The sequence below is a fragment of the Ranitomeya imitator genome, chromosome 3 (genome assembly GCF_032444005.1).
Source record: "Ranitomeya imitator isolate aRanImi1 chromosome 3, aRanImi1.pri, whole genome shotgun sequence".
In the NCBI taxonomy this organism is placed as follows: Eukaryota; Metazoa; Chordata; class Amphibia; order Anura; family Dendrobatidae; genus Ranitomeya; species Ranitomeya imitator.
In genome coordinates, this window is record NC_091284.1 from 138,016,847 (window position 1) to 138,042,538 (window position 25,692).

Here is a 25,692-nt window from a genome sequence, read left to right on the forward strand (position 1 = left end):
CTCTTCTTCCTCTTCTGAAATTCCAGAGTTTTTGGCTGATTTTCAGGATGTATTCGATGAGCCCAAGTCCAGTTTCCTTCCACCGCACAGGGACTGCGATTGTGCTATTGACTTGATTCCAGGCTGTAAGTTTCCTAAGGGTCGACTTTTCAACCTGTCTGTGCCTGAACATACCGCCATGTGGAGCTATGTTAAGGAGTCTTTGGAGAAAGGGCATATTCGGCCATCTTCTTCACCGTTGGGAGTGCGGTTCTTTTTTGTTGCTAAAAAAGATGGTTCCTTGAGACCCTGTATTGATTATCGCCTCTTGAATAAAATCACGGTCAAGTTTCAATACCCTTTACCTTTGCTTACCGATTTCTTTGCTAGGATTAAGGGAGCTAGTTGGTTTACGAAGATTGACCTTCGGGGGGCATATAATCTTGTTCGTATTAAGCAGGGTGATGAATGGAAAACTGCGTTTAACATGCCCGAAGGCCATTTTGAATACCTTGTGATGTCATTCGGGCTCACTAATGCTCCATCTGTTTTTCAGTCCTTCATGCATGATATTTTCCGGACTTATATTGATAAGTTCTTGATTGTATATTTGGACGATATTTTGATTTTTTCCGATGATTGGGAGTCTCATGTGGAACAGGTCAGGATGGTATTTCAGATCCTTCGTGACAATGCCCTATTTGTGAAAGGGTCTAAGTGTCTCTTTGGGGTGCAGAAGGTTTCTTTTTTGGGCTTTATTTTTTCTCCCTCGTCTATAGAGATGGATCCGGTTAAGGTTCAGGCCATTGATGATTGGATTCAACCCACATCCGTGAAGAGCCTTCAGAAATTTTTGGGTTTTGCAAATTTTTATCGCTGTTTCATTGCTAATTTTTCCAGCGTGGTTAAACCCTTGACCGATTTGACGAAGAAAGGTGCTGATGTGGCGAATTGGTCCTCTGCGGCTGTCTCTGCCTTTCAGGAGCTTAAACGTCGATTTACTTCTGCTCCGGTGTTGCGCCAACCGGTTGTTTCTCTTCCGTTTCAGGTTGAGGTTGACGCTTCTGAGATTGGGGCAGGGGCCGTTTTGTCTCAGAGGGATCCTGTTGGTTCCTTAATGAAACTGTGTGCCTTCTTTTCCCGTAAGTTTTCGCCTGCTGAACGCAATTATGATGTTGGCAATCGGGAGTTGTTGGCTATGAAGTGGGCGTTTGAGGAGTGGCGACATTGGCTTGAGGGAGCTAAGCACCGTATTGTGGTCTTGACCGATCATAAGAATTTGATTTACCTCGAGTCTGCCAAACGGCTGAATCCTAGACAGGCTCGATGGTCCTTGTTTTTTTCTCGTTTTGATTTTGTGGTCTCGTACCTTCCGGGTTCTAAGAACATTAAGGCTGATGCCCTCTCTAGGAGTTTTTTGCCTGATTCTCCTGAGGTCTTAGAACCGGTCGGTATTCTGAAAGAAGGGGTGGTCCTTTCTGCCATTTCCCCTGATTTACGACGGGTTCTTCAGGAATTTCAGGCTGACAAACCTGACCGCTGTCCTGTGGGGAAACTGTTTGTTCCTGACAGATGGACTAGTAGAGTGATTTCTGAGGTTCACTGTTCCGTGTTGGCTGGTCATCCTGGCATTTTTGGTACCAGAGATTTGGTTGGTAGGTCCTTTTGGTGGCCTTCTTTGTCGCTTGATGTGCATTCTTTTGTGCAGTCCTGTGGGACTTGTGCGCGGGCCAAGCCTTGTTGTTCCCGTGCTAGTGGGTTGCTTTTGCCATTGCCAGTCCCTGAGAGGCCCTGGACGCATATTTCTATGGATTTTATTTCTGATCTTCCGGTTTCCCAGAGGATGTCTGTTATCTGGGTTGTTTGTGACCGGTTCTCTAAGATGGTTCATTTGGTGCCTTTGCCTAAATTGCCTTACTCTTCGGATTTGGTTCCGTTGTTTTTTCAGCATGTGGTCCGCTTGCATGGTATTCTGGAGAATATTGTGTCCGACAGAGGTTCCCAGTTTGTTTCTAGGTTTTGGCGGGCCTTTTGTGCTAGGCTGGGCATTGATTTGTCTTTTTCTTCTGCGTTTCATCCTCAGACAAATGGTCAGACCGAGCGTACTAATCAGACTTTGGAGACTTATTTGAGATACTTTGTGTCTGCTGATCAGGATGATTGGGTGGCTTTCTTGCCATTGGCCGAGTTTGCCCTTAATAATCGGGCTAGTTCGGCTACTTTGGTTTCGCCTTTCTTTTGTAATTTTGGTTTTCATCCTCGTTTTTCTTCTGGGCAGGTTGAGCCTTCTGATTGTCCTGGTGTGGATTCTGTGGTTGACAGGTTGCAGCAGATTTGGGCTCATGTGGTGGACAATTTGGTGTTGTCTCAGGAGGAGGCTCAACGTTTTGCTAACCGTCGTCGGTGTGTTGGTTCCCGGCTTCGGGTTGGGGATCTGGTCTGGTTGTCTTCCCGTCATGTTCCTATGAAGGTTTCTTCTCCTAAGTTTAAGCCTCGGTTTATTGGTCCTTATAGGATTTCTGAGATTATTAATCCGGTGTCTTTTCGACTGGCGCTTCCGGCCTCTTTTGCGATCCATAATGTCTTCCATAGATCTTTATTGCGGAAATATGTGGAGCCCGTTGTTCCCTCTGTTGATCCTCCGGCCCCTGTGTTGGTTGATGGGGAGTTGGAATATGTTGTTGAGAAGATTTTGGATTCCCGTTTTTCGAGGCGGAAGCTTCAGTACCTTGTCAAATGGAAGGGTTATGGCCAGGAGGATAATTCTTGGGTTTTTGCCTCTGATGTCCATGCCGCTGATTTGGTTCGTGCCTTTCATCTGGCTCGTCCTGATCGGCCTGGGGGCTCTGGTGAGGGTTCGGTGACCCCTCCTCAAGGGGGGGTACTGTTGTGAATTCTGCTTTTGGGCTCCCTCCGGTGGTTGTAGGTGGTAATGCAGTTGTCCCTGGGCTGCAGTCCTGGACAGGTGTATCTGCTGATTGCAATTCTGACTTGGGGTATTTAGGTTTGCAGGACTCATTAGTCCTTGCCAGTTGTCAATGTTTCTTGGGAAGTGTTGGACCTCTGTTTGGCTTCTCCTGCTTAGCTGCCAATTCAGCTAAGATAAGTGTCTGTTTCTTTTTCTATGGCACACAAGCTGTGTGCTTGTTTTTTGATCGTATTCCTGCTCTGAGTGTAGGAGTCTCTGGAGTTGCAGATATGCGTTCCTCGTCTTTAGTTAGATGGAGGAATTTTTGTATAATCTGCTGTGGATATTTTTGGAAGGGTTTTAATACTGACCGCACAGTACTCTGTCCTATCCTTTCCTATTTTAGCTAGAGTGGCCTCTTGTGCTAAATCCTGTTTTCTGCCTGTGTGTGTCTTTCCTCTCCTACTCACAGCAAATATTTGTGGGGGGCTGCCTATCCTTTGGGGTTCTGTTCTGAGGCAAGGTAGAATTCCTATTTCCATCTATAGGGGTATTTAGTCCTCCGGCTGTGACGAGGTGTCTAGGGTTTGTTAGGTACACCCCACGGCTACTTCTAGTTGCGGTGTTAAGATCAGGATTTGCGGTCAGTATAGTTACCACCTACTCCAGTGATAGTTTTCATGCTGCTCCAAGGTCACCGGATCATAACATTCAACACAGCAGAAGAACACGTGTGTCCAGGAAGAACACAGGGAGAAAATGGAGGTTCCTCATCCCAAAATGCCTTGGTGCAATCCCACAAGGCAACACTCTAATTATTACTAAAAAAAACAGGTAATAAATTTAACCACCACTGGGTGGTGCTATAACACAGCAAAAACCAAAACACTAATAGTAGTGAACTTTTAATGCATAATTGGAATCATACTGTCCTTTTGAATGGACAGAACACTCTTTTATAATAACTATAAATCACTGAGGGTGCCTAACTGCATAAGAGTGCCTTACCAACAGTGAAAATGTCAGTGGATGCTTTTTATGGATCCCAACAACACAGATTTATAGATACAGTATGACTATTACAATTGCGCACCCAAGATGTGGATTTTCCCATAAACAAATTGTTTGTGGATAGCTCTAGAATAGCTAGAGTAGCGCCAGGACCACTTATACCGCAGCACTGTGGTCAAGAACAGACCCAAAGGTTGTCAACAGGACACAGTCAGGACTGCAACAGGCAAGAGGATAAAATGGGAAAATTGTAAAGAAAAGAGCCAAAAGTCTGAACCACGAGTAGAACAAGTATCTGGGAGACAAAATAAATTAATGTCCAATAAAGACAGAAGCAGAGGAACCATAATGATGCCCTCATGTGTCAATTTTTAGAACGGATAAGTATGATGTACTTTTTCTTTCTTTCTAAAAACAGATACAGATCAGAACCCAGACTGACCCTAAAATAGCTAACGAAAGTCCCTTTGCATCAGTTATGCAACACATTAGTCTTGGACGTTTAATTCTGAATTAGGAATGTCCAAAGTGTGAACAGAGTATTACTATTTCTTATAGACTGGGGAACATTATATCCTTACAGTGACCTAGAGAAATGTCTATAACTTGGGCTTTCCCGTATTATGTCTTCTATGTTTATTTCTGCTTGTTTTCGGGTATTTTTATTCTGCCTGCAGTGGAGCTTAGTTATCTCCTTGAGAATTTTCATTTTTATTCTCCTTGTATCCACACTTTTAAGGAATAAAGTAAAGTGTTCATAGTGCATAAAAACCAATTACTGTATACCCTGCTAAATGCTTCTGCTATTATATGTATGCCCCGAAACTGAAAGGATCATTAAGTGTGTGTGCTGCAGCAGGCTTTTAGCTGCCTGTAATCAGGTTTTATGGCCTACTAACTTTCACACCATTTGCAGCTTACACCTTAATGTGTTGCCAATGTCACAGTGAAAAGGCCTTGTCTGGTTTAGACATCCCCCACTAGTTTCCCTAAACATCACTGATGACAAATGGGGCAGTCTCACATCAGAGGGAATGCTGGAGCACAAGAGTCATTTGAGTTGACAGCAGCATTTGCAGCATTTAACCCTTTCAAGTATATATGGCACAATAATCAGTACAATGTACAGTTGTGTGAAAAAGTGCTTGCTTGTTTGTCACTTAAATGTTTCAGATCACCAAACAGATTTAAATATTAGACACAGATAACACAAGTAATCACAAAATACCTTTTTTAAATGAATGTTTTTATTAAGGGAAAAAGAAATCCAAACCTACAGGACCCTGTGTGAAAACGTGATTGTCCCTTAACCTATTTGGACCACCCTTATCAGCAACAACTGAAATCAAGCGTTTGCAATAACTGGCAATGATTCTTTTACAATGCTCTGGAGGAATTTTGGCCCACTGATCTCTGCAGAATCATAGTAGTTCAGCCACATTGGTGGGTTTCCGAGCATGACCCTTTTTAATATCATGCCGCAGCATCTCAGTTGGATTAAGATCAGGACTTTGACTAGTCCACTCCAAAGTCTTAATTTTGTTTTTCTTAAGCCATTCAGAGGTGGACTTGCTGGTGTGTTTTGGATCATTGTCCTGCTGCATAACCCAAGTACGCTTCAGCTCGATGTCACAAAGAAATGGCCGGACATTCTCCTTCAGGATTTTTTTGGTTGCCAGCAGAGTTCATGGTTACATTTACCACAGAAAATCTTCCAGGTCCTGAAGCGGAAAAACAACCCCAGGCCATCACACTACCACCACCATATTTTACTGTGGGTATGATGTTCCTTTTCTGAAATGCTGTGTTACTGCTATGCCAGATGTAATGGGACATACACCTTCCAAAAAGTTCAACTTTTGTCTCGTCAGTTCACAGAATATTCACCCACAAATCTTGAGGGTCAACAAGATTTTTTCTGGCAAAACTGGGACAAGCCATAATGTTCTTATTGCTCAACAGTAGTTTCTGTCTTGGAACTGCAAGCCATTTTTGCCCAGTCTCTTTCTTATGGTGGATTCGGGGTAATCTGGGGTGCAGGCATAGCTATGGCACCCCATAGCATTAGGGACAGGGAAGGAACCCTTAGCCCCGGTTATTCCGACTACAGAGTTGTGACATTTACGGTTTTTATGTGTAGTGGAAATATTTTGTTTATCGTAATATGATGGAACTATTGTATGATTGGTGGGCATGCAAGTGGGGTGGAAAAGTACCCACATACCAGTAAGATAAATACTCTAGATTGTACATGTAGTGACAAGGGTTTTAGAGGCTCTTAAAGGAATAAAAACAATTCCCACTCCTTGTGACACCTTACAATATTAACTACGGTAACATGATTCACATGAAAAAGTTCTGAGAACAATCCTTCTACCAATTGCAAAATTGGCATTGCTGTAAACATGTCATGTTACAAGCAATGGAAACAGTGTTATAAATGTAACTGAAATTTGTAAGAGTAAACTCCAATAGTATGAAAACCAGATAAATATTGAGTAGTTTTTTGTCTTGTCAGTGCCATATTTAAAAGGGATAGTCCAGTGTATTATACTTTACCTTAGGATAGGTCATCAGTATAAGTGGGGGTGCGACATTGGTCACTCATACCATCCAGCTGTTCTCAGTGTCGGTGGCAGCCAGAAGTGATCAGTTGCATAGGGAAACAGCACAGCTCCACGAACTGTGTGTGCAGTACCAGGCTGAGGCTATTATACAGATTACGGAGCTGTGCTGTTCCGCTCCACAACTGATCCCTTCCAACCGATGCTGGCACTGAAAAGAGCTGATCGGTGAGGGTGCGGGGTGTCTTCCCTCACCGATTTGATATTGATGGCCTATCCAATTTTTTTGTGACTTGCTTGTCGCAGAACTCTGATAATGCTACCAGCTCTTTCACTTGTTTTGTGCTGTGATATAGGAGCGACACTTAGCAAACTTTGGTTTCATGACAGGTGTCACAGATAAAGTTGTCGTGTAGCCCAATCTTTAGGACTACTCTTGATAGCACAATTTATAACAGCACTATATAGTATTAGCAACCTAACGCATAAAATCATTTCCAAAAAAAGATTGCGTTTCTAGGTCGATATTATCTCCCAGTCATTTAAATTTTCTATTTTCCCCTCCCATAAGATGTTCATTTTCAGCAGATTTGTCACTGACATTTTCGCAACTGGACGTGCAAGGTCATTTTCACATTTCTAATATTCAAGGACTGTATACGGTCTGCAATGCCCTGACCATTCGTGGTCTCCTGACCCAAACTCAACAGTCTTATGGATACATATGACAGCAAGGTCCGTGCCATGAATGTTGGACATGTGCAACCGACTTAAACTATACATCTGAGCCAGGTTGCATTTGCAAAACCTATATATATTTATCTGAGGCCGTATGCTTCCAATTATAGGGTTTTAAAATGGAAGCTTTTCATACAAAGCCATAGTTGCTAATAGCACATACTATAGACATCATACAGTATGTTATCGTATATATTACTTGATCGATTGGTTTCAACCAATGGAAGTTGTATTATTATTGTTACTGATTGAAGCTACAATTGGGTATAATTACTTATTTCCAAGAAATACATATATTTTAATGCACATAAATTACAAGTTCAAAAGACAGAACAACTTTCAAACATATCTTCTAATTCTTTAATTGAAATAGTGTTTGTTGAAAATTCTTAGTTTTGTCAGGTATTCTTTTTCTGTAAGTTATACTGTTAGTTAGATGACAAAAGCTCATTGAATAGCTATAACATGATTTTTTTTTATTAGGACTGTGTGGACGTGGGATGGTGGGAAGGAGAACTAAACGGCAGAAGAGGTGTGTTTCCAGATAACTTTGTCAAGCTACTTCCTCCTGATTATGAAAAGGAAATCCACGTGAGTGCTATTTCATATTATTTTTAGCCTTGTTAAAAACCCCTAAATGTTGGCGTTCTTTCACACATTCAAACCTTTAGTGAAGCATAAAAGGGATTGTTCACTGCTGGACATTACCATCTGACTCACGCCAAGATGCAGCATAGAATAAAAATTGCATATTTGCTTCTGGATTGGCTTAGTCGGTAAGTCTCCGACGTGGTATAGCAATATAACATTATTATATCACGTGACCACTGCAGTCAATCAGGGCGCTGATCGGCTGCAATCTTTCAGCAATCTGTCAGAGAAGATGACGTAAATAGGGGATTTACCAAGATGAGAACATATTGCATATTTTTTGTTAATTTATTACATCCTCTACTATCTGTCCATTTTTTAAAATCCCGGACGAACCCTTGCAGCAAAACTCCAATTAAGCAAAATTAAAAGCTGCTAAACAGATGCAAAAAAGTAATGATAATGCATTGTGCGGGCGGCCATATTTAGTCTCTATTTTATAACAAGCGGTATTAAGGCACACATAGAGGTGCTTGGATAAATAGGATTTCTTTGGGAGATGTTCAGATAATTTTTTGTACCCATCTAACAGAAGAAAACCCTCTTTATTTGCATGCTGTATATTAAGGTATAATCACATTATATATATTCCAGAATGTTACTATGTTAAGAATATTTCTTCCAAGTGAGACTATCTCCACACATGGCAGCTGATGAAGCGGTGGCACGTGGAGACCTGTACTACACCTACACTGGGTCTTGCCCGAATGAATACGCACAACTTTACATCTCAGTTAAAATGAACTGACAGCGTTTTCTCAGATCTGCTTGATAGGTTGAATTGTAGTGGAGGAGATAGACTGGTGAACATAAACGCAAAGTAAATGAAAGTTGCCAGGACATTTTTATTACTTAGCCTAGTGGCAGGATTGCATAGGTCCTAATAACACAATAAACATAATACCTGTTTTATGGTAATTCGACGTGCCAGCACAGAGAAATCAAGTTTTAATGCTGTATGCAAATCAGTCTGTCTGGAAGTGTATTAGGGTGTTTCCCTTTTCTCTGAGTGCATCAACACACCCTCAGAGCACTTGAGGAAAAGGGGAGTGGTTCAGTTCCATTGGCTTACTCCCCTTCTCTACAAGTACAGCGGGAAAAATTTCATACACTGCTGATTTTGCATGTTTTCCCACCTACAAAGAATGGAGAGGTCGGTAATTTTTATCGTAGGTACACTTCAACTGTGAGGGCAGAGTCAGACTGCCATATTTCTCGTGCGAGAATCGCACTGCACGGACTGGCCTGGCACCTCTCCTGACCTGAGCACGACAGTGTGATGGATTACTACGCAGCTGTCAAGCTCAAGTCAGGAGAGCCAACAGCCAGTACGAGGTTTGAGATGCGATCCTCGCATGATAAATACGGCAGTCTGTCTCTGCCCTGAGAGACAGGATCTAAATGTAAGAACCAGGAAACCACATTGTATGATTTTTACATAGTTGAATTGAATTTTATTGCATGATATAAGTATTTGATCACCTACCAACCAGCAAGAATCGTCCCTCTCACAGACCTGTTAGTTTTTCTTTAAGAAGCCCTCCTACTCTGCACCCATTACCTGTATTAATTGCTCCTGTTTGAACTCATTACCTGTATAAAAGACACTTGTCCACACATTCAATCAATCACACTCCAACCTCCCCACCATGGCCAAGACAAAAGAGCTGTCTAAGGACATCAGGAACACAATTGCATACTTGCAAAAGACTGGGATGGGCTACAGGACAATAGTCAAGGAAAAAACTGTTGCCAAAACTTATTAGAAAATGGAAGAAAAACAAGATGACTGTCAGTCTTCCTCGGTCTGTGGCTCCATGCAAGATCTCACCTCGTGGGGGTAAGGATGATTATGAGAAAGGTCAAGAATCAGCCCAAAAGTACACAGGAGGACCTGGTCAATGACTTGAAAAGAGCTGGCACCACAGTCTCAAACATTAACATTAGTAGCACACTATGCCGTCATCGATTAAAATCCTGCAGGGCACGCAAGGTCCCCCTGCTCACGCCAGCACGTGTCCAGTCCCGTTTGAAGTTTGCTAGTGACCACCTGGATGATCCAGAGGAGGCATGGGAGAAGGTCGTGTGGTCAGATGAGACCAAAATAGAACTTTTTGATATCCACTCCACTAGCCGTGTTTGGAGGAAGAAGAAGGATGAGTACAACCCCAAGTACACCGTCCCAACCTTGAAGCATGGTGGGGAAAACATCATACTTTAGAGGTGCTTTTCTGCAAAGGGGACTGCACCTTTTTGAAGGGAAAATGGATGGGGTCATGTATTGCAAGAATTTGGCCAACAGCGTCTTTTCCCCTCAGTAAGAGCTTTGAAGATGGGTCATGGCTGGGTCTTCCAGCATGACAATGACCCAAAACACACAGCTATGGCAACTAAGGAGTGGCTCCGTTAGCTCCTGGAGTGGCCTAGCCAGTCTCCAGACCTGAATACAATAAAAAATCTTTGGAAGGAGCTGAAACTCAATGTTGCCCAGCTACAGCCCCAAAACCTGAAAGACCTGGAGAAGATCTGTATGGAGGAGTGTGCCAAAATCCCTGCTGCAGTGTGCGCAAACTTGGTTAAGAACTACAGTAAAAGTCTGACCTGTGTAATTGCAAACAAAGGTTTCTGTACCAAATAATAAGTTCAGCTTTTCTATTGTATCAAATACTTAGTTCATGCAATAAAATGCAAATGAATTATATAAAAATCATATAATGTGATTTTCAGTTTTTTTTTTCTTTTTAGATTCTGTCACTCACAGTTGAAGTGTACGCACGATAAAAATTACAGACCTCTTAGCACTCTTTGTAGGCGGGAAAACTTGCAAAATCGGCAGTGTATCAAATACTTATTTTCCCCACTGTAGCAGTTCCATAGCTGTCAGCTGAAGAAGAGTTTAGCTGCTAGCTATGTGAAATACATAAAATACACTGCCACTTCTGGTTCTGATTTGGACAATTTTTTCAGCTGCAGTTATGATATACTGTATAGGAATGGATGAATAAATCAGACAAATGCCCTGATAATGTGAATGATGGAGGTAATCGGCTCAGTGATCGTTATGTGCTCTTTCCAGAGTAGGGACAATATTTAGACATATTATAGGAATTACAGTAGAATTCTGTGTCACTAGAGGAAATAATGCAATTTATGGATGAAAAATACAATGTGAGAGACCTGGATACCTCTTGAGAAAAGAACAGCATAAGTCATTCTAGAGCTGACACTGTAAAATAATGTTTCCCTGCAGTTTGAAATCTGCCTGTCATTTTAACAATGGAAGTACAAAAATAGTCCAGGCCAGACATCGGAAATCATGAGTTAAATTGCTGTAATTATAGAGTTCCTATTTAATTCAACAATTTACGCCCACCTCCCTAGGTCAGATTAAATCATCCATTATATTGAGAGAAAGAGTTCAGGCTTAACAGCAGCATGTGCTGGTTGCAAGGCTGCAGACTGCTCTCTTAAGACCTTTATCTTCTGCAAATGTACACAACATATTTACCTCCTACTTTAAAATGATTTACCACATCATCTGGGGGTTTTTCGGTTTGCATCATTTCATGCAAAGAACATGCCCATAACTGTGAACATTTGGTTTTCTCTTTATTGTGAAGCAAACAACAAATGGGACAAAATAACTGAAAACTTAACTGTACATATTCACCCCCTTTGTAGAGCCTCCATTTGCGGCAATTACAGCTGCAAGTCGCTTTGGCTAAATCTGTATGACCTTTCCACATCTTGTCACTGGGATTTTTGCCCATTTCCTCAACGCAGAACTGCTCCAGCTCCTTCAAGTCTGGCCGCAGATTCTCAATTGGATTAAGGTCTGGGCTTTGCCTAGGCCACTGCAAAATATTTACACGTTCCCCCTTAAACCACTCGAGTGTGTCACGGGGGTACTGGGTAGACTACTGCTGATTACCCGGGCACCTGCGATATCCCTCAGACTAGGGAAAACCTTGTCTGTCCCTCTCCCAGAATTTACACTGATGGTGTGCTTGTCTGGGCCGCCAGGCCTGACCTTGACTCCTGTTTCAACCCTAGTCTGAAACCGCCACCCAGTGATAAGACCACACACCAACTTCCACAGAAAGCACAGACAGGGAAAACTAAAAAACGCACCACGCCGCAGAAACACAGGAAAACACTATAATGTGCACAGGGCAAAACAAACACAAATATAGGAAGGAGAAATATGACAAAGGATAATACACCACCAGATACGATATTGACCCAGCCTCCAACCAGATTACCAGCTAGATTAACCCCAGATAACCTGGATAAAATCTAGCCGGCGCCACTGAGCGTATAGTGGACAAATGTGGAATTACCGCTCTCTGTCAGACGCCCTAGTGTGAATAGCATCCAAAATGACAGTTTGTCGCTTTAGCAGTATTCTTTGGGTCATTGTCTTGTTGGAAGGTGAACTTCTGTCCCAGTCTCAAATCAGTCAGTGATAGACAGAAACAGACTTCAGTTTCCATCTTCCTCTCGACTCAGACCATTTTCCCTGTCCCCACTGCCAAAAATCATCCCCACAGCATGATGCTGCCACCACCATATTTAACTGTGGGGATGGTGTTCTTGGGGTGATGAGCTGTATTTGTTTGTGGCCAGACATAGCGTTTACCTCGGTGGCCTAAAAATTACATTTTGGTCTCATCTGACCACAGCACCTTCCTCCATACATTTGGGGAGTCTCCCACATGTCTTTTGGCAAACTCAAAACGAGTCTTACAATTTTTGTGTGTACTGTAAGTAAAGGCTTTTTTTCTGACCACTCTTCCATAAAGGCCACCTCTATGGAGTGTACGGCTTATTGTGGTCGTATAGACAGATACTCCAGTCTCTGCTTGGGAACTCTGCAGCTCCTTCAGGGTTACCTTTGGTCTCTGTGCTGCCTCTCTGATTAATGCTCTCTTTGCCCGGGCTGAGTGTTTTGGTGGGTGACCCTCTCTTGGCAGGTTTGTTGTGGTACCATCTTCTTTCCATTTGATGATAATGTATTTGATGGTGCTTCGGGGGTTCATCAGAGATTGGGATATTTTTTTCTCATATCCCAACTTTGGCTCTGACTTGTTTGGAGATCTCCTTGGTCTTCATGGTGTTTGGTCAGTGGTGCCTCTTGTTTCATGGTGTTGCAGCCTCTGTGGCCTTTCAGAAAAGGTGTGTATATACTGACAGACCACCTGACACTCAGATTGCACACAGTTGGACTTAATTTCACTAAACATGTGACTTATGTAGGTAATTGCTTCCACCAGAAATGTGTAGGGGCTACATAGGAAAAGGGGTGAATACATATACCAATTTTATTTATTTGATCCCGTAAATTTAATTTAGACCTATATTTTTTTCACTTCATATTTATTAAAACTTTGAGTTATGTGTTTTTTTTCTGTTATTCATCCTAGGAATGCATGAGTAAATTGACAACTGGGTGTTACTAGTTGGGGGCATGGCCCTAAATTCTATTGCACTGTTCAATCAGTGCCACACTCCTTTGACAAGAAGAATAATGACAGAGGGAAAAACAGAAGATCAGAACAATGCAGAAAACATGATGCCCTAATAATAGCATAATAAAGGGTGCATTCTGTGATAAAGGAGTGTGTATATGTGATAAGTTATGCAGCAGCACTCTACTACTACTGACTACGTGAGTTCCACTATTGCTACATAAAAATGTGAGATTCTTACTCCACGTTGTAATCAAAGTGTGTATGCCCACCTGCCGACAACAACTTCTTTCAGATGAGACCCAAAACTAAACCCTCATATTTGTCTGTGCCTAGTCCTTAAATGAACTGGAGATAAATAGAATCTTCTGGATTCTGCATCCAATTATTTTCAAGTTCAGTTGAAGGCTGAGCACAAAAAAGAGGAGAATCGTAAGAATAGTGAAATTTGCCTTTTTGGAGAAATAATAGGATTCAGAATCCAGAAGATCCCATTTTTCCTCAGTTCAGTAGAGATCTACGTACAGACAGAAGTGAGTGTTTAGGGTCTCATCTGAAAGAGGCAGATGAGCATACACGCTGCTTAAAATGTGGACAAGGAACCTCACATATTTATCCGTGTGCCAATAGTGGCATTTGTGTACTCAGTAATAGCAGAGTGCTGCCGCTTAGTATTTCCATGTAAAGCCACAGTGTACGTGCACCTGCGTATTTATTAATTATTATAGCGTGTGATTGCCAATTTGTAGATTTATGTATCATGTGTTATGGCTTTGGGAGGTACAATTGATTTATTTAAATAGTGTAAGGCTATGTGCACACGTAGGAAAACAGGTGCAGAATTTTCTGCACAAAATCCGCATCTCCTGGCAGAATCCGCAGCCGCAGATTTGCCGCTGTTTTTATGCGGAATTGATGCGGATTTTCTGCGGTATTTGCCACTGCAGATTTTTATCATGGAGGGGTGCAGAAACGCTGCAGATCCGCACAAAAGAAGTGACATGCACTTCTTTGAAATCCGCAGTAATTCCGCACTGATTTTTCCGCACCATCTGCACAGCTTTTTTTTTATCCCATTGAATAACATTATACTGTACATCACAGTGCGGATCTACAGTGTTTCTGCATGGAAAAATCCACTGCGGATCCGCAGCAAATCCGCATCGTGTGCACATAGCCTTAAAGATCATTATAATAATTTTGTTTACTAGCAGACCCCACAAAGAGATCTAGGTTACTCTGCCTGCTAAACCCCCTATTACTGCAGGAAACTAGATATTTCCCATAAAGCAACCATGTAACTTGTACAGTGGCTTTTAGCTCTGTCTAATGCACAGATATTAGAGAACCACAGGCAGATGATGTGCTGCCATACAGAGCTTTGTGTACAGAGTATGGTTACATAGTGTTCTCCCCTAAAGAGCGATGCCTTAAAGGGACTCTGTCACCTGAATTTGGAGGGAACAATCTTCAGCCATAGGGGCGGGGTTTTCGGGTGTTTGATTCACCCTTTCCTTACCCGCTGGCTGCATGCTGGCTGCAATATTGGATTGAAGTTCATTCTCTGTCCTCCATAGTACACGCCTGTGCAAGGCAAGATTGGGCATGTACTACGGAGGGCAGAGAATGAACTTCAATCCAATATTGCAGCCAGCATGCAGCCAGCGGGTAAGGAAAGGGTGAATCAAACACCCGAAAACCCCGCCCCTATGGCTGAAGATTGTTCCCTCCAAATTCAGGTGACATAGTCCCTTTGGCCTCTTTCAGACATCAGTGTCTCCGGTACGTGTAGTGACAGTTTTCTCACGTACCGGAGACACTGACACACGTAGACCCATTCAAATGAACGGGTCTATGCACATGTCTCCGTGTTTTCACGGACCGTGTGTCCCTGTTGAAAGCACGGAGACATGTCTGTTTTTCGCCGGCAGCACGTACCGCAATACGTGCCGCACACGTGCACACGGAGAACAGTGTGCACTCTCCTCCGTGTGCACGTACCGCCCGTAGGAGAGACGGCGCTACAGTTAAGCGCTGTCCCCCCTACGTGCGGTGCTGAATCCAGAATTCATCCCTTCTTCCCAGCAGCATTTGCTGGAAAGAAGGGATGAATCATCTTTTTTCTTTTTCTTTCCCCTTAAAAATAAAGTTAATGCGTCCCCTCCCGCCTCCCATCCCCTGTGCGCCCCCCCGGCTGGCCAGGAAATACTCACCCAGCTCCAAGCTCCAGCGATGTCTCCTCTCAGCGGCTGCAGCCTGTGCTGTGTGAGCGGTCACGTGGTCCCACTCATTACAATGGGGGAATATGCGCATATTCCTCACTGTAATTAGCGGTCCCACGTGACCGCTCACACAGGAGAAGCTGCCAGCGCTGAGAGGAGAGAGGCGACATCGCGGGAGCTAGGTGAGTATTTCTATGCAAGGGGCCGGGTGGCGCACGGGGGATGGGAGGGGGGAGTCACAAGAAAACTTTATTTTTAACCAAAAAAAAGAAAAAATGATCTTTCATCTCTTCTCTCCTGCGGGGGAGAAGAGATGAATGCGGCTTCAGCACCGCACAGGGGGGACAGCGCTTAGTGTAGCGCTGTCTCTCCTGCACGGTCCGTGTTGTCCTCAGGCGGCACACGGATGCCGCACGTGTGCCACACTGATGTGCTACGTGAGCACACGGACACAGATAATTCTGGTACCGATTTCTCCGGTACCGGAATTATCTGGACGTCTGAAAGAGGCCTTTAAGAGGATTTGTAGTACGACATCTGACGGAGCATTTAGAGGTATGCCGAGTATGTAAATGGCTACTGGGACACTTTCAATTTCCCTTGTGAAGGCTTCTTCATGGCATTACCCACGTGGCCTCGAGACCAGTCTATGGATATCATTGCATTCAAGACAAAATATGGATACATTGCTGAAGAAGATGGACCTCCATTCAGCCTCCACGGTTGTCTTGCTCTGTACTATGATGGGGTACCAATGGAACACCTGTAGCTGTACGTCAGGCTCAAAGCATAATGTGGTGCAAACTCCTTCTGGCTGTTGGTGTAGACACTTGGCTGGGTATGTGATGTCTAATTTCACTATGCAATACAGATTGGATTGCTAAGCACCATTCTTCGAGTCTAATGAAACCACATGAAGCAACAGTATGATGATTTCATGAGGGAACATCACACCACTCCTACTATCGATATTACGGTGTTATTTGTCATAATGTACTCGAGTCTCTTCATTCTAGGTACACTAACAGCTCAGTGTAACATTGATTTGATCAGGAAACCAGTGGTAGGACACATTTCTCCTGTATCCCAGTAGCAGTTTTTCAACACAACAATGCCAGGTTCCATGTTACTTGTGCTACTGTGAGCAGTCTACATGGCCTAAACATTGTACCATGGATTGCAGCGTCTGTGGACTTGTCTCCCATCAAGAGAATCTGGGATGTCATTGGTCGACAATTGGAAAGCTCGCTGCCAGCTATGGATTTTGATGATTTATGTTCCCAAGTGCATTCAGCATTGTAGAACAGTCTTCAGACAACCAATATTGACCTCATTTATAGCAGCCAAGGCGTGTAAGGGCAGGGATTGCTGCAGTATGCACTCATACTTGTTGCTGAATAAGTCAATATACCGGTATTTAGAAAATTTTGTTTCCATCTTTTCAGCTTTTGCACATCAATTAACATGTTAATCCATTCTATGATTTTCATAGCTCCACAACTTTTTCTTCTTGGTGTTGCACTTTCAATGTTGACGAGTGTAGATTAAGGTAATTGTTGGATTTTCTTCTTCAGGAACACAATTAAATTGGTTTAAATGCTGTGCAGTACTGATTCAGTAATCTGATTTTCTATAAAGGAGGAACATTATTTTTACTCTTTAGCAAATTATTTTTTTTTTCTTCTATGCTTTTTGTGCACATAACAATCTATTATGTCCAAGAACTGTCTTGGTTCTCATGCCCGGCCATCTACTCTTTTTGGGTATGTAGTTTATCTTCATCAGCATTCTGTCAGCACTATACATGCTAGAACTTCCATTCCCACCACTTTCCATTATGTATTGAAACAAATTTCACTAGACAACAGGCAGTATACAGCTAGTCAGACAAAAAGGAGACACCTATTAGCTCGCACTTTGGATTGACTTTTTTGAGGCTACGTTTCTCCTTGTGGAGAGTGACATACCAACTCTATTGTCAAGACAAGGAGGTTTATTCGCCATGCAATGCTCCTCTGGGAAATTTAATATGCAAATTGTCTCTTTAGAGAGGAAGAGGACTAGAACTCTATAGCGCCACCTATTGGAAGTAGCGATCCCAGAAGTCACAATCAACCCTTTAACCTTCGTCAGGCTGCATAATTTTACAACGTTAACAGGCTGCAGAGGTACAATTGTACCTTCATATATATTTTATTGAAATTTGGCCAATATATTCTGGACCAAAACTGCAGAGATGTCACGAAATTTCAGCCCTCTACGGCTTTTCGAGAAAAAAAAGTTATTGCAATTTTAAAACGGAATAGTTACAATTGTACCTACTCAGCCAGACAAAGGTTAAATCAGTCTTGCAATATGACTTAGGATAAAAGCCAAATCAGAATCTCAATTTGCAGACATGGTGTTTTGGGCTATATACCCTCGTCAGTGCAAAGTATGTCACTGTCCACAAGGAGAAATGTTACCCCTTAGACCCCAGTCCAGAGTCTCTCACTTAGCCAAATCAGATCTCATACTTTGCACTGATGAGGGGCAATACCCTGAAACACCATGTCTGCAAATTGAGATCCTGTTTTGGCTTTTATCCTAAAGGTACCTTCACACATAACGATATTGTTAACGATATCGTTGCTTTTTGTGACGTAGCAACGATATCGTTAATGAAATCGTTATGTGTGACAGCGACCAACGATCAGGCCCCTGCTGGGAGATCGTTGGTCGCTGAATAAAGTCCAGAACTTTATTTCGTCGCTGGACTCCCTGGAGACATCGCTGGATCGGCGTGTGTGACACCGATCCAGCGATGTCTTCACTGGTAACCAGGGTAAACATCGGGTAACTAAGCGCAGGGCCGCGCTCAGTAACCCGATGTTTACCCTGGTTACCATGCTAAAAGTAAAAAAAAACAAACAGTACATACTTACCTACAGCTGTTTGTCCTCCAGCGCTGTGCTCTGCTCTCCTCCTGTACTGGCTGTGAGCCGGAAAGCAGAGCGGTGACGTCACCGCTCTGCTTTCCGGCTCACAGACAGTACAGGAGGAGAGCAGAGAAGCAGAGCACAGCGCTGGAGGACAGACAGCTGTAGGTAAGTATGTACTGTTTTTTTTTTTTTTTACTTTTAGCATGGTAACCAGGGTAAACATCGGGTTACTAAGCGCGGCCCTGCGCTTAGTTACCCGATGTTTACCCTGGTTACCGGCATCGTTGGTCGCTGGAGAGCGGTCTGTGTGACAGCTCTCCAGCGACCAAACAGCAACGCTGCAGCGATTCGGATCGTTGTCGGTATCGCTGCAGCGTCGCTAAATGTGAAGGGGCCTTAAGTCATATTGCAAGATTCGCTAAAGGATCCATATTGACGTGTAGGATCGCTACTTCCAACAGCTGGCGCTATAGAGTTCAAGTCCTCTTTCTCTCTGAAGAGACAATTTGCATTTTTTGAGGCTGACGTCTAATTTACGGTAGAGAACCTTCAGTTCTTTTAATTATTGCAGTGGCCATCGTATGAGCCCAAGTTTATTGAATCGACGGTGACTAAACAAAGGAACAATACATCTATCAAAATAAGACCTAACGATTACTACCATAGGATATTAAAAGCAAATTATGATTTTGCAGGTAGCAGGAGATTACATTTGTAGGAAAGTTCTTTTGATTGCTAATTTATTTCTGACCTAATACACCAATGAGTATTTGAGATTCATGACTGGAATTAATGTCTGATATTCTTTATTTTGCATAAAATCTGTTTAAATGGTGAGGTTTAGGATGTGGGGGTGTAATATTCCATTATATTTGCAAATAGAAATATATGATTGTATATTAATACATTCTGATCTGAATTAAACAGAAATCAGGGTCACTGCGGAAACCAGGCAATGAGGAAATTGGTACTCTGGATGTGAAATGGAGCAAATTGTTCATTTTGCAATTTCCATGGATCAGTTTCAGATGTTAAATGGTGATTCACCGGGAATTTAGCTGCGCATTGAACATTATACAAAATAAATATATTTTACGTAGAAGAAAATATATTTGCATTACCTAGCAGATTGTGCGCATGTAATCTCTATATGCAATCTAAATAAGCACCTGCAAAGCCCTGTAGGATCTTTCATCAGCAAAAGCATTAGCGAAGTTAAAGAGCACATTAGACTCTTTTAGTGGAGTCTGAATTCATGTTTGTTTAGAGATTATGGATGTTTTTATGTGAATAATGTTTCCATCTCATGACATTAGAGGTTTTGCTAGCTGTCCCTCTATCTAAGCCTAGATTCACAGCATGTTTAGGCTTTACATTTGGCCGGCCATGTGAAACTTTATGATGAACATATGCCCAGACATATGCAATTGTGTGCTTGTACAGTTGTATGCAGTACTGTGCAAATGATTTAGGCAGGTAAAATTTTGCAAAGTAAGTACGCTTTCAAAAATAGAAGTGTTAATAGTTTTTTATCCATTAACAAAGTGCAAAGTGAATGACAAAAGAGAAATCTAAACCAAATGAAATTTTGGTGTGACTGCCCTTGACTTCAAAATGGCATCAAATAATCAATTATTGTAGTTACGCTTGAACAACATCAAGAATTATATTCAAGCATAGGAGTAACCAGTTCGACCAAACAAGGTATAAATCATTTTCATTTATAGATACATAGTAATTAGCTGAAAAAGAAACGTCTGTGTAGCAGGGTGAGGAACAGCCAAAGTCTGCTGCAAAGGTGAGGTTGTGGAAGACAGTTTCATGTCACAGGTCATACACCATGGCAAGACTGAGACAAGCACAAGACACAAGCTATTATTCTGTGCCAGGAAGGCCTCTTCGAGACAAAGATTTCAAAGTAGACTCTGATTTTAGGAAACGCTATTGAAGCTCATTTGAAAAAAAAACATAAAGAAATGGGACTGCAAAATTGGAGGTTGGCCAAGAAAATTTAGTGCAGCAGATGAAAGACAAATCATGTGTACTTCCTTTTGAAGCAAAAAAAAGGGAAGAAGCCAGCACTGCTTATGGTCAGAACGCAATAACTGAAGTGCAATTGCACAGAAATTCTAACTGTATTTCAAATATGAGACATTTAGCAAACAATTGATCAATTCTTTGAGCTACCCCGCCACTTCACGGCATTCTCATAATGGGGCAGTCCTAATCTACGTATTTTATTTACGTTGTGCTATTATGGCCTCCTGAATGTATAAAGAGTATAAAATTTAAAAAAAGGGACCACATTACATGCGAACTGTACCTGGAGCATTTTCAGAATCACTCCCTTGGTGCCAGGAAATGCAAGAGCAGGTAAAGGCCGATCAGGTCCAGTGCGGACATTTCAGATCTGGCTTCCACACTGCCAAACCCGCACCAAAGATGAAGGGTGAGACAGGCTGAGACACAGGTGCACAATTAACTGGAGCAATTGTTTGCTAAATGTCTCATTTTGAAATACAGTTAGAAATCAATATGTGCATTTGCACTTTATGTATTGCGTTCTGACCATAGGCAGCGCTGGCTTCTCCCCTTTCTTGCTTCGATATTACTTCCTTTTGAAATCAAAAGGTTTCCAGCATTGCTATTTGCTCAGAACTGGCAGAACATGACGTCTCGGCGTAGGCCATGACCTTTGAGGCGCATGAGCAGAACCCTGGCCTATCAAACCCCTATCAGAGCCGTTGATGGCAATCCAATGTGAAGATTCAATGAGAACAAAATCACTGACTGAGGTGGGCTGAAGATAAAATTTAACTTTTATTGTTATTACTCTAAAATTATATATTTCCAACTCCACCGTGCCTGTGCAGTCTATCCACTACAACCCCACTTTACATTCTGAGGTCATATATTGGATACTAATATTTCATAAAAATACTCATATCTGCTAATGTCCTCTGTTTTAACTATTGTCCTTCTAATAACTAATTGATAATATTCCCCTGATTATTGTTATAACATCAGGATAATATTATATTTGTAGATCACCACCTACAATAGTATTGCACCTACGCCCTAAGACGTATTTATGTGGGAATATTATTTTATTCAGTCCAATCACAAGTTGGGGTTCCTTTTTATACTTCTCCCCCGGACAAAGTTATTTCTATACCCTACAGTGTCTCCACATCAGGGACTTAGTCCCAATTGGATATCACTCATAGTTGTCCTCAATATATTGCACTCTTGCCCTTAGGACAGAGACAGGCTGCCGTATTTCTTGTGTGAGAATCTCAGGGCACTGCACGGACTGGCCGGCACCTCTCCTGACCTGAGCATGACAGCATGATGGATTACTATGCAGCTGTCAGGCTCAGGTCAGGAGAGCGGACAGCCAGCACAAGTTTTACCATGTGATTCTCGCACCACGAGAAATACGGCAGTGTGTCTCTGCCCTTAGTGGAATTATAGCAGGAATATTGCACTATGCCCTTTATTGTTACTAAAGCATAACCAGAAATTGCACATTCCTTAGAGTCACATTGACAAACTGTATATCTAAACAGAGGGTATTGTAGGAGTATGAATCTATGAGCCACATTGAGAGCCACTCGCGGTTTATAGATTAAACCCCGCCTTCCTCCCCTGACGCGCACACCCTAGAGCCAATCATGTAGACTCTACCTTAGAGCCAATCGCATATAGTTGAGTCTGAGACACATGCCATTACGTCATCCAGGATGTGGCGGTATTCATGATGATCAGACTCCAGAGAAGCTGAGGTATGAAGATATCCTAATATTCATTACACTTAGCGATTTGCTTTCTCAAAGTTCTATCTACATTATAATATCGAATTTAAATTAGGTATTGCAAACCTTTCTTCTAGATGCCATTTACATGTTATGCTAGCCTTTATGTCCTACTCTCAACTTTTATGTATCTATTTGTAACTCATCAAATGGACAAACGGATCTATTTCTGCGTAAGTATTGTTAGTGTTTTATAATTCACACATGTCTCTCGGCCATCTGATGAGTTTCAAATAGATACATAGGGGTTGAGTTTTCTAGGTCCTCACTCCGTGAAGATGGAATGAGGACCAGACGGGCGGCAATGAGGAGCTGAGGGACCAGAGAGCTGAGCGGTAAGGTGAATATAAGTTTTGTTATTTTTTAACATTTTTATCATGGGCAGCACGGTGGCTCAGTGGTTAGCATTGCAGCGCTGGAGTCCTGGGTTCAAATCCCACTAAGAACAGTATCTGCAAGGAGTTTGCAAGTTCTCCCCATGTTTGTGTAGGTTTCCGCTGGATTCTCCGGTTTCCTCCCACTCTCCAAAGACATATTGATAGGGAATCTAGATTGTGAGCCCCATTGGGGACAGTGCCAATCATGTATGTAAAGCGCTGTGGAATTAATGGCGCTATATAAGTGAGTAAAATAAATAAATGGTCTTACGGTTCACAAAAATGGCCAGCAGCCCCTGTTTTACTGAATCCACACTGAAGCAAATTGCTGAAAATCGGCATTTTTTGTGAAAGTGGATTTTCGTAAAATTCAAGTAGAATTCAATTCCAGTAAATGTATTCAGTCATCTCTGACGCAAACCTACGTCCACAGAAGATCTGTGGTTAGTGTTCCAAGATATATGGAACAATTTCTCTGTTGAGTTCCTTCAAAAGACTGGGTGCAAGTCTATGTAGAAGAATTGATGATGTTTTTATAGCAAAGAGTGGTCACACCAAATATTGATTTGATTTAGATGTACGGTATCTTTTGTTCATTCATTTTGCTGTTTTCTTACTTGATTAAAATTTACTATTGACACTTCTATATTTGAAAGTATTCTTACATTGCAGCATTTTTTTCCCCACCTGTCTAAAACTGTAGCATGTACAAATATATTTCTGGAATTCAGAAAGAGATGTATATTTCATAATATACATTTTTTTGTATTTTAGGTGTTTGCTCTAATATGTATATTTTCATTTTTTAGAGACCGAAGAAGCCACCTCCTCCATCAGCGCCAGTCCCCAAACCAGGAGCAGGTAACTGAAAAGCCAATCAAAGAAATCACTAGAGATGAGCAAATAGATTCACGCTGCCCCTGTCTAACATCCAGTCTTAATTTCTGCACCCTGCATACTTGGTCCGGCATCTTAGACTATGTTCACACGTTGCGTTTATGCTGCGGTTTTTTTTTTTGACAGGCAAAACCTGCTCTCTTGGCGGTAAAGAAGCTGCCTACAAAAAGCAGGTTTTGCTGCATATTTGCTGTTTGTTTTTTTTGCTGCATTTTTATCAGGTACATTTGTCTCTTGGGCATGCTGATAAAGTTAAGTGTATAAAAAAAAACATCATGCAACTTCCTTAGGTTTTTGCACTTCCGCATTGCTTTCTATGGGTGAAAAAATCCTGCAAAAATGCTGAAAGAAGTGACATGCTACAGTTTTCAAAACGCAGCAGTTTTCCCAATTTAGTCAGAAAAATAAAACCAATGTGTGTGTGTATAAGATTTCTGAAATCACTTAGCTTTTGCTAGTACTGTAAAATGCAGCTTAATTTTTGCACTAACAAACGCAACGTGTCAACATAGCTTTAGGCTCTTTTGGCGCTTATTATGCTTCACAGCATCATGACAACACGGTGCGATGCAGGTAACGTGATGCTTGGAGACTGGGCTCACATAACGTTATACCATCAGAGGGCTAAGACCTATACCAGTGTGCCAGATTAAGGATACGGACCACACTGGACACCGAACATGGCAGCGTAAATGGAAAAGCTCATTTCTAGTAATGACACTAGGTTTGTTCCAATTATTGATTCATCTGCAAACACCTATCTATCTACCAACAAGAACAACAGACAAGCACAGGTAACTAGTATAGCAGGGGAGTGTAAGCCACAAGACCCTAGCCAGAATAGTCCACATAAACATATCCAAAAACAGCACTCCAAATGGTTAAAAGTAAATGTATTGACCTGAGCTTGCGATGTCTCAGCCAAGGAGTCTTGAACCTTTTTTCAAGCTTGTTTTGAATATTTGGGAATTAAAAAATATGAAAGTTTTACTGTAAGAGGGTTCTCAAAAGGTAGTGACATTTGCCATCTAGTGGTCATCTGCAGTTAGAAACACATAGCTATTGGTAAATGCTTCTTGCGTTGGCAAAACTAAATGCACTATTGGTAACCGACCGCCTCATTATCTTAAATTTGGGTATGAGCTCGCTGCAATAAATATATATAATAGATTGAGAAGCTGGGGATGTCATAGCACTTAGGAAAAGAAAGGTCACTGTAAAGTAAATTTCTGATAATGTGCCTATTTTGGGGAAGCATGATGTAATTTCAGTACTCTTAGCCTTCTCATCTTACTAAAAGACGGGGGGGGGGGGGGGAAGAGTGGGGTAATACATCACTGTACAATTTAACTACTTGGGGGGCTTGCTTATAGTCAGTTCCCATGGAGACACAGTGGATTGCATAAGCGCAGTATACGCTATAATGTTGCGCTATAATTTTTTGTCCTTCCTTACACAGCCCTTTTACTCTTACAAGTTCATTTCATGGTATATTGACTGACTGAGGATTAATATTATGTAAGTGAAAAATGTTTAAAGAAGCAAATTCAGAAAAAACTATTCTCCAATCCCTCGGCAATAGTGTTAAAATATGAATTGGTCTTTTCTGGTTCTTAGCACCGTTACAATCCTCATTTGCACATTGTGACCGCAATTCATACTAGCCAAATTACACAGCATTTTCCAGCGTCCTGGAAGCTGGTAGCTGCTGTCCCTATGTAAATATCACATCAAGACTCTCATATACCCCTGTATAGGGATCTAGACTTACACAGGGGTCTCTGGGTAACAGCTACTGAGTCAGCTTCTATTTGGGGTTGCAAGCTGGCCAGAAGGATAGTCAGGTAGCTGGTCCAAATTAAAAGGTGGGAAAAGGTAAAAAATCGTCAGGCAGGAGACACATCAATAAACAGGCTGAGGTCAAAACAGAAAAGTACAAATACAGCACAGGAGCAGAAACCACAGACCTAAACCCGGGAAGCACAAAGCTATATGTGGCAGCTTCCAGCAGTAATCTGGAATCTTAGGTTGGGTGTGGTGCTCTCCAATTGTCTGGACAGGTAGCCGATAACTCCAGCTGGACAGCACACTCACATGATGCTAGACTAGATGGCACTATGGCTGGACAGAGCCTGTGCCAT

At 42.1% G+C, this 25,692-nt stretch overlaps 1 protein-coding gene across 2 annotated transcripts in view; it reads left to right on the forward strand.

Moving 5' to 3' along the window:
* Window positions 1–25,692, forward strand: part of SH3KBP1 (SH3 domain containing kinase binding protein 1) — a 497,532-nt gene that overhangs the window by 389,186 nt on the left and 82,654 nt on the right. For both annotated transcript variants that reach the window (XM_069761512.1, XM_069761513.1), the window contains 2 exons: window positions 7,684–7,791; window positions 23,464–23,515. In XM_069761512.1, the coding sequence (XP_069617613.1) occupies window positions 7,684–7,791; window positions 23,464–23,515 (160 nt within the window). The remainder of the gene's footprint in view (window positions 1–7,683; window positions 7,792–23,463; window positions 23,516–25,692) is intronic.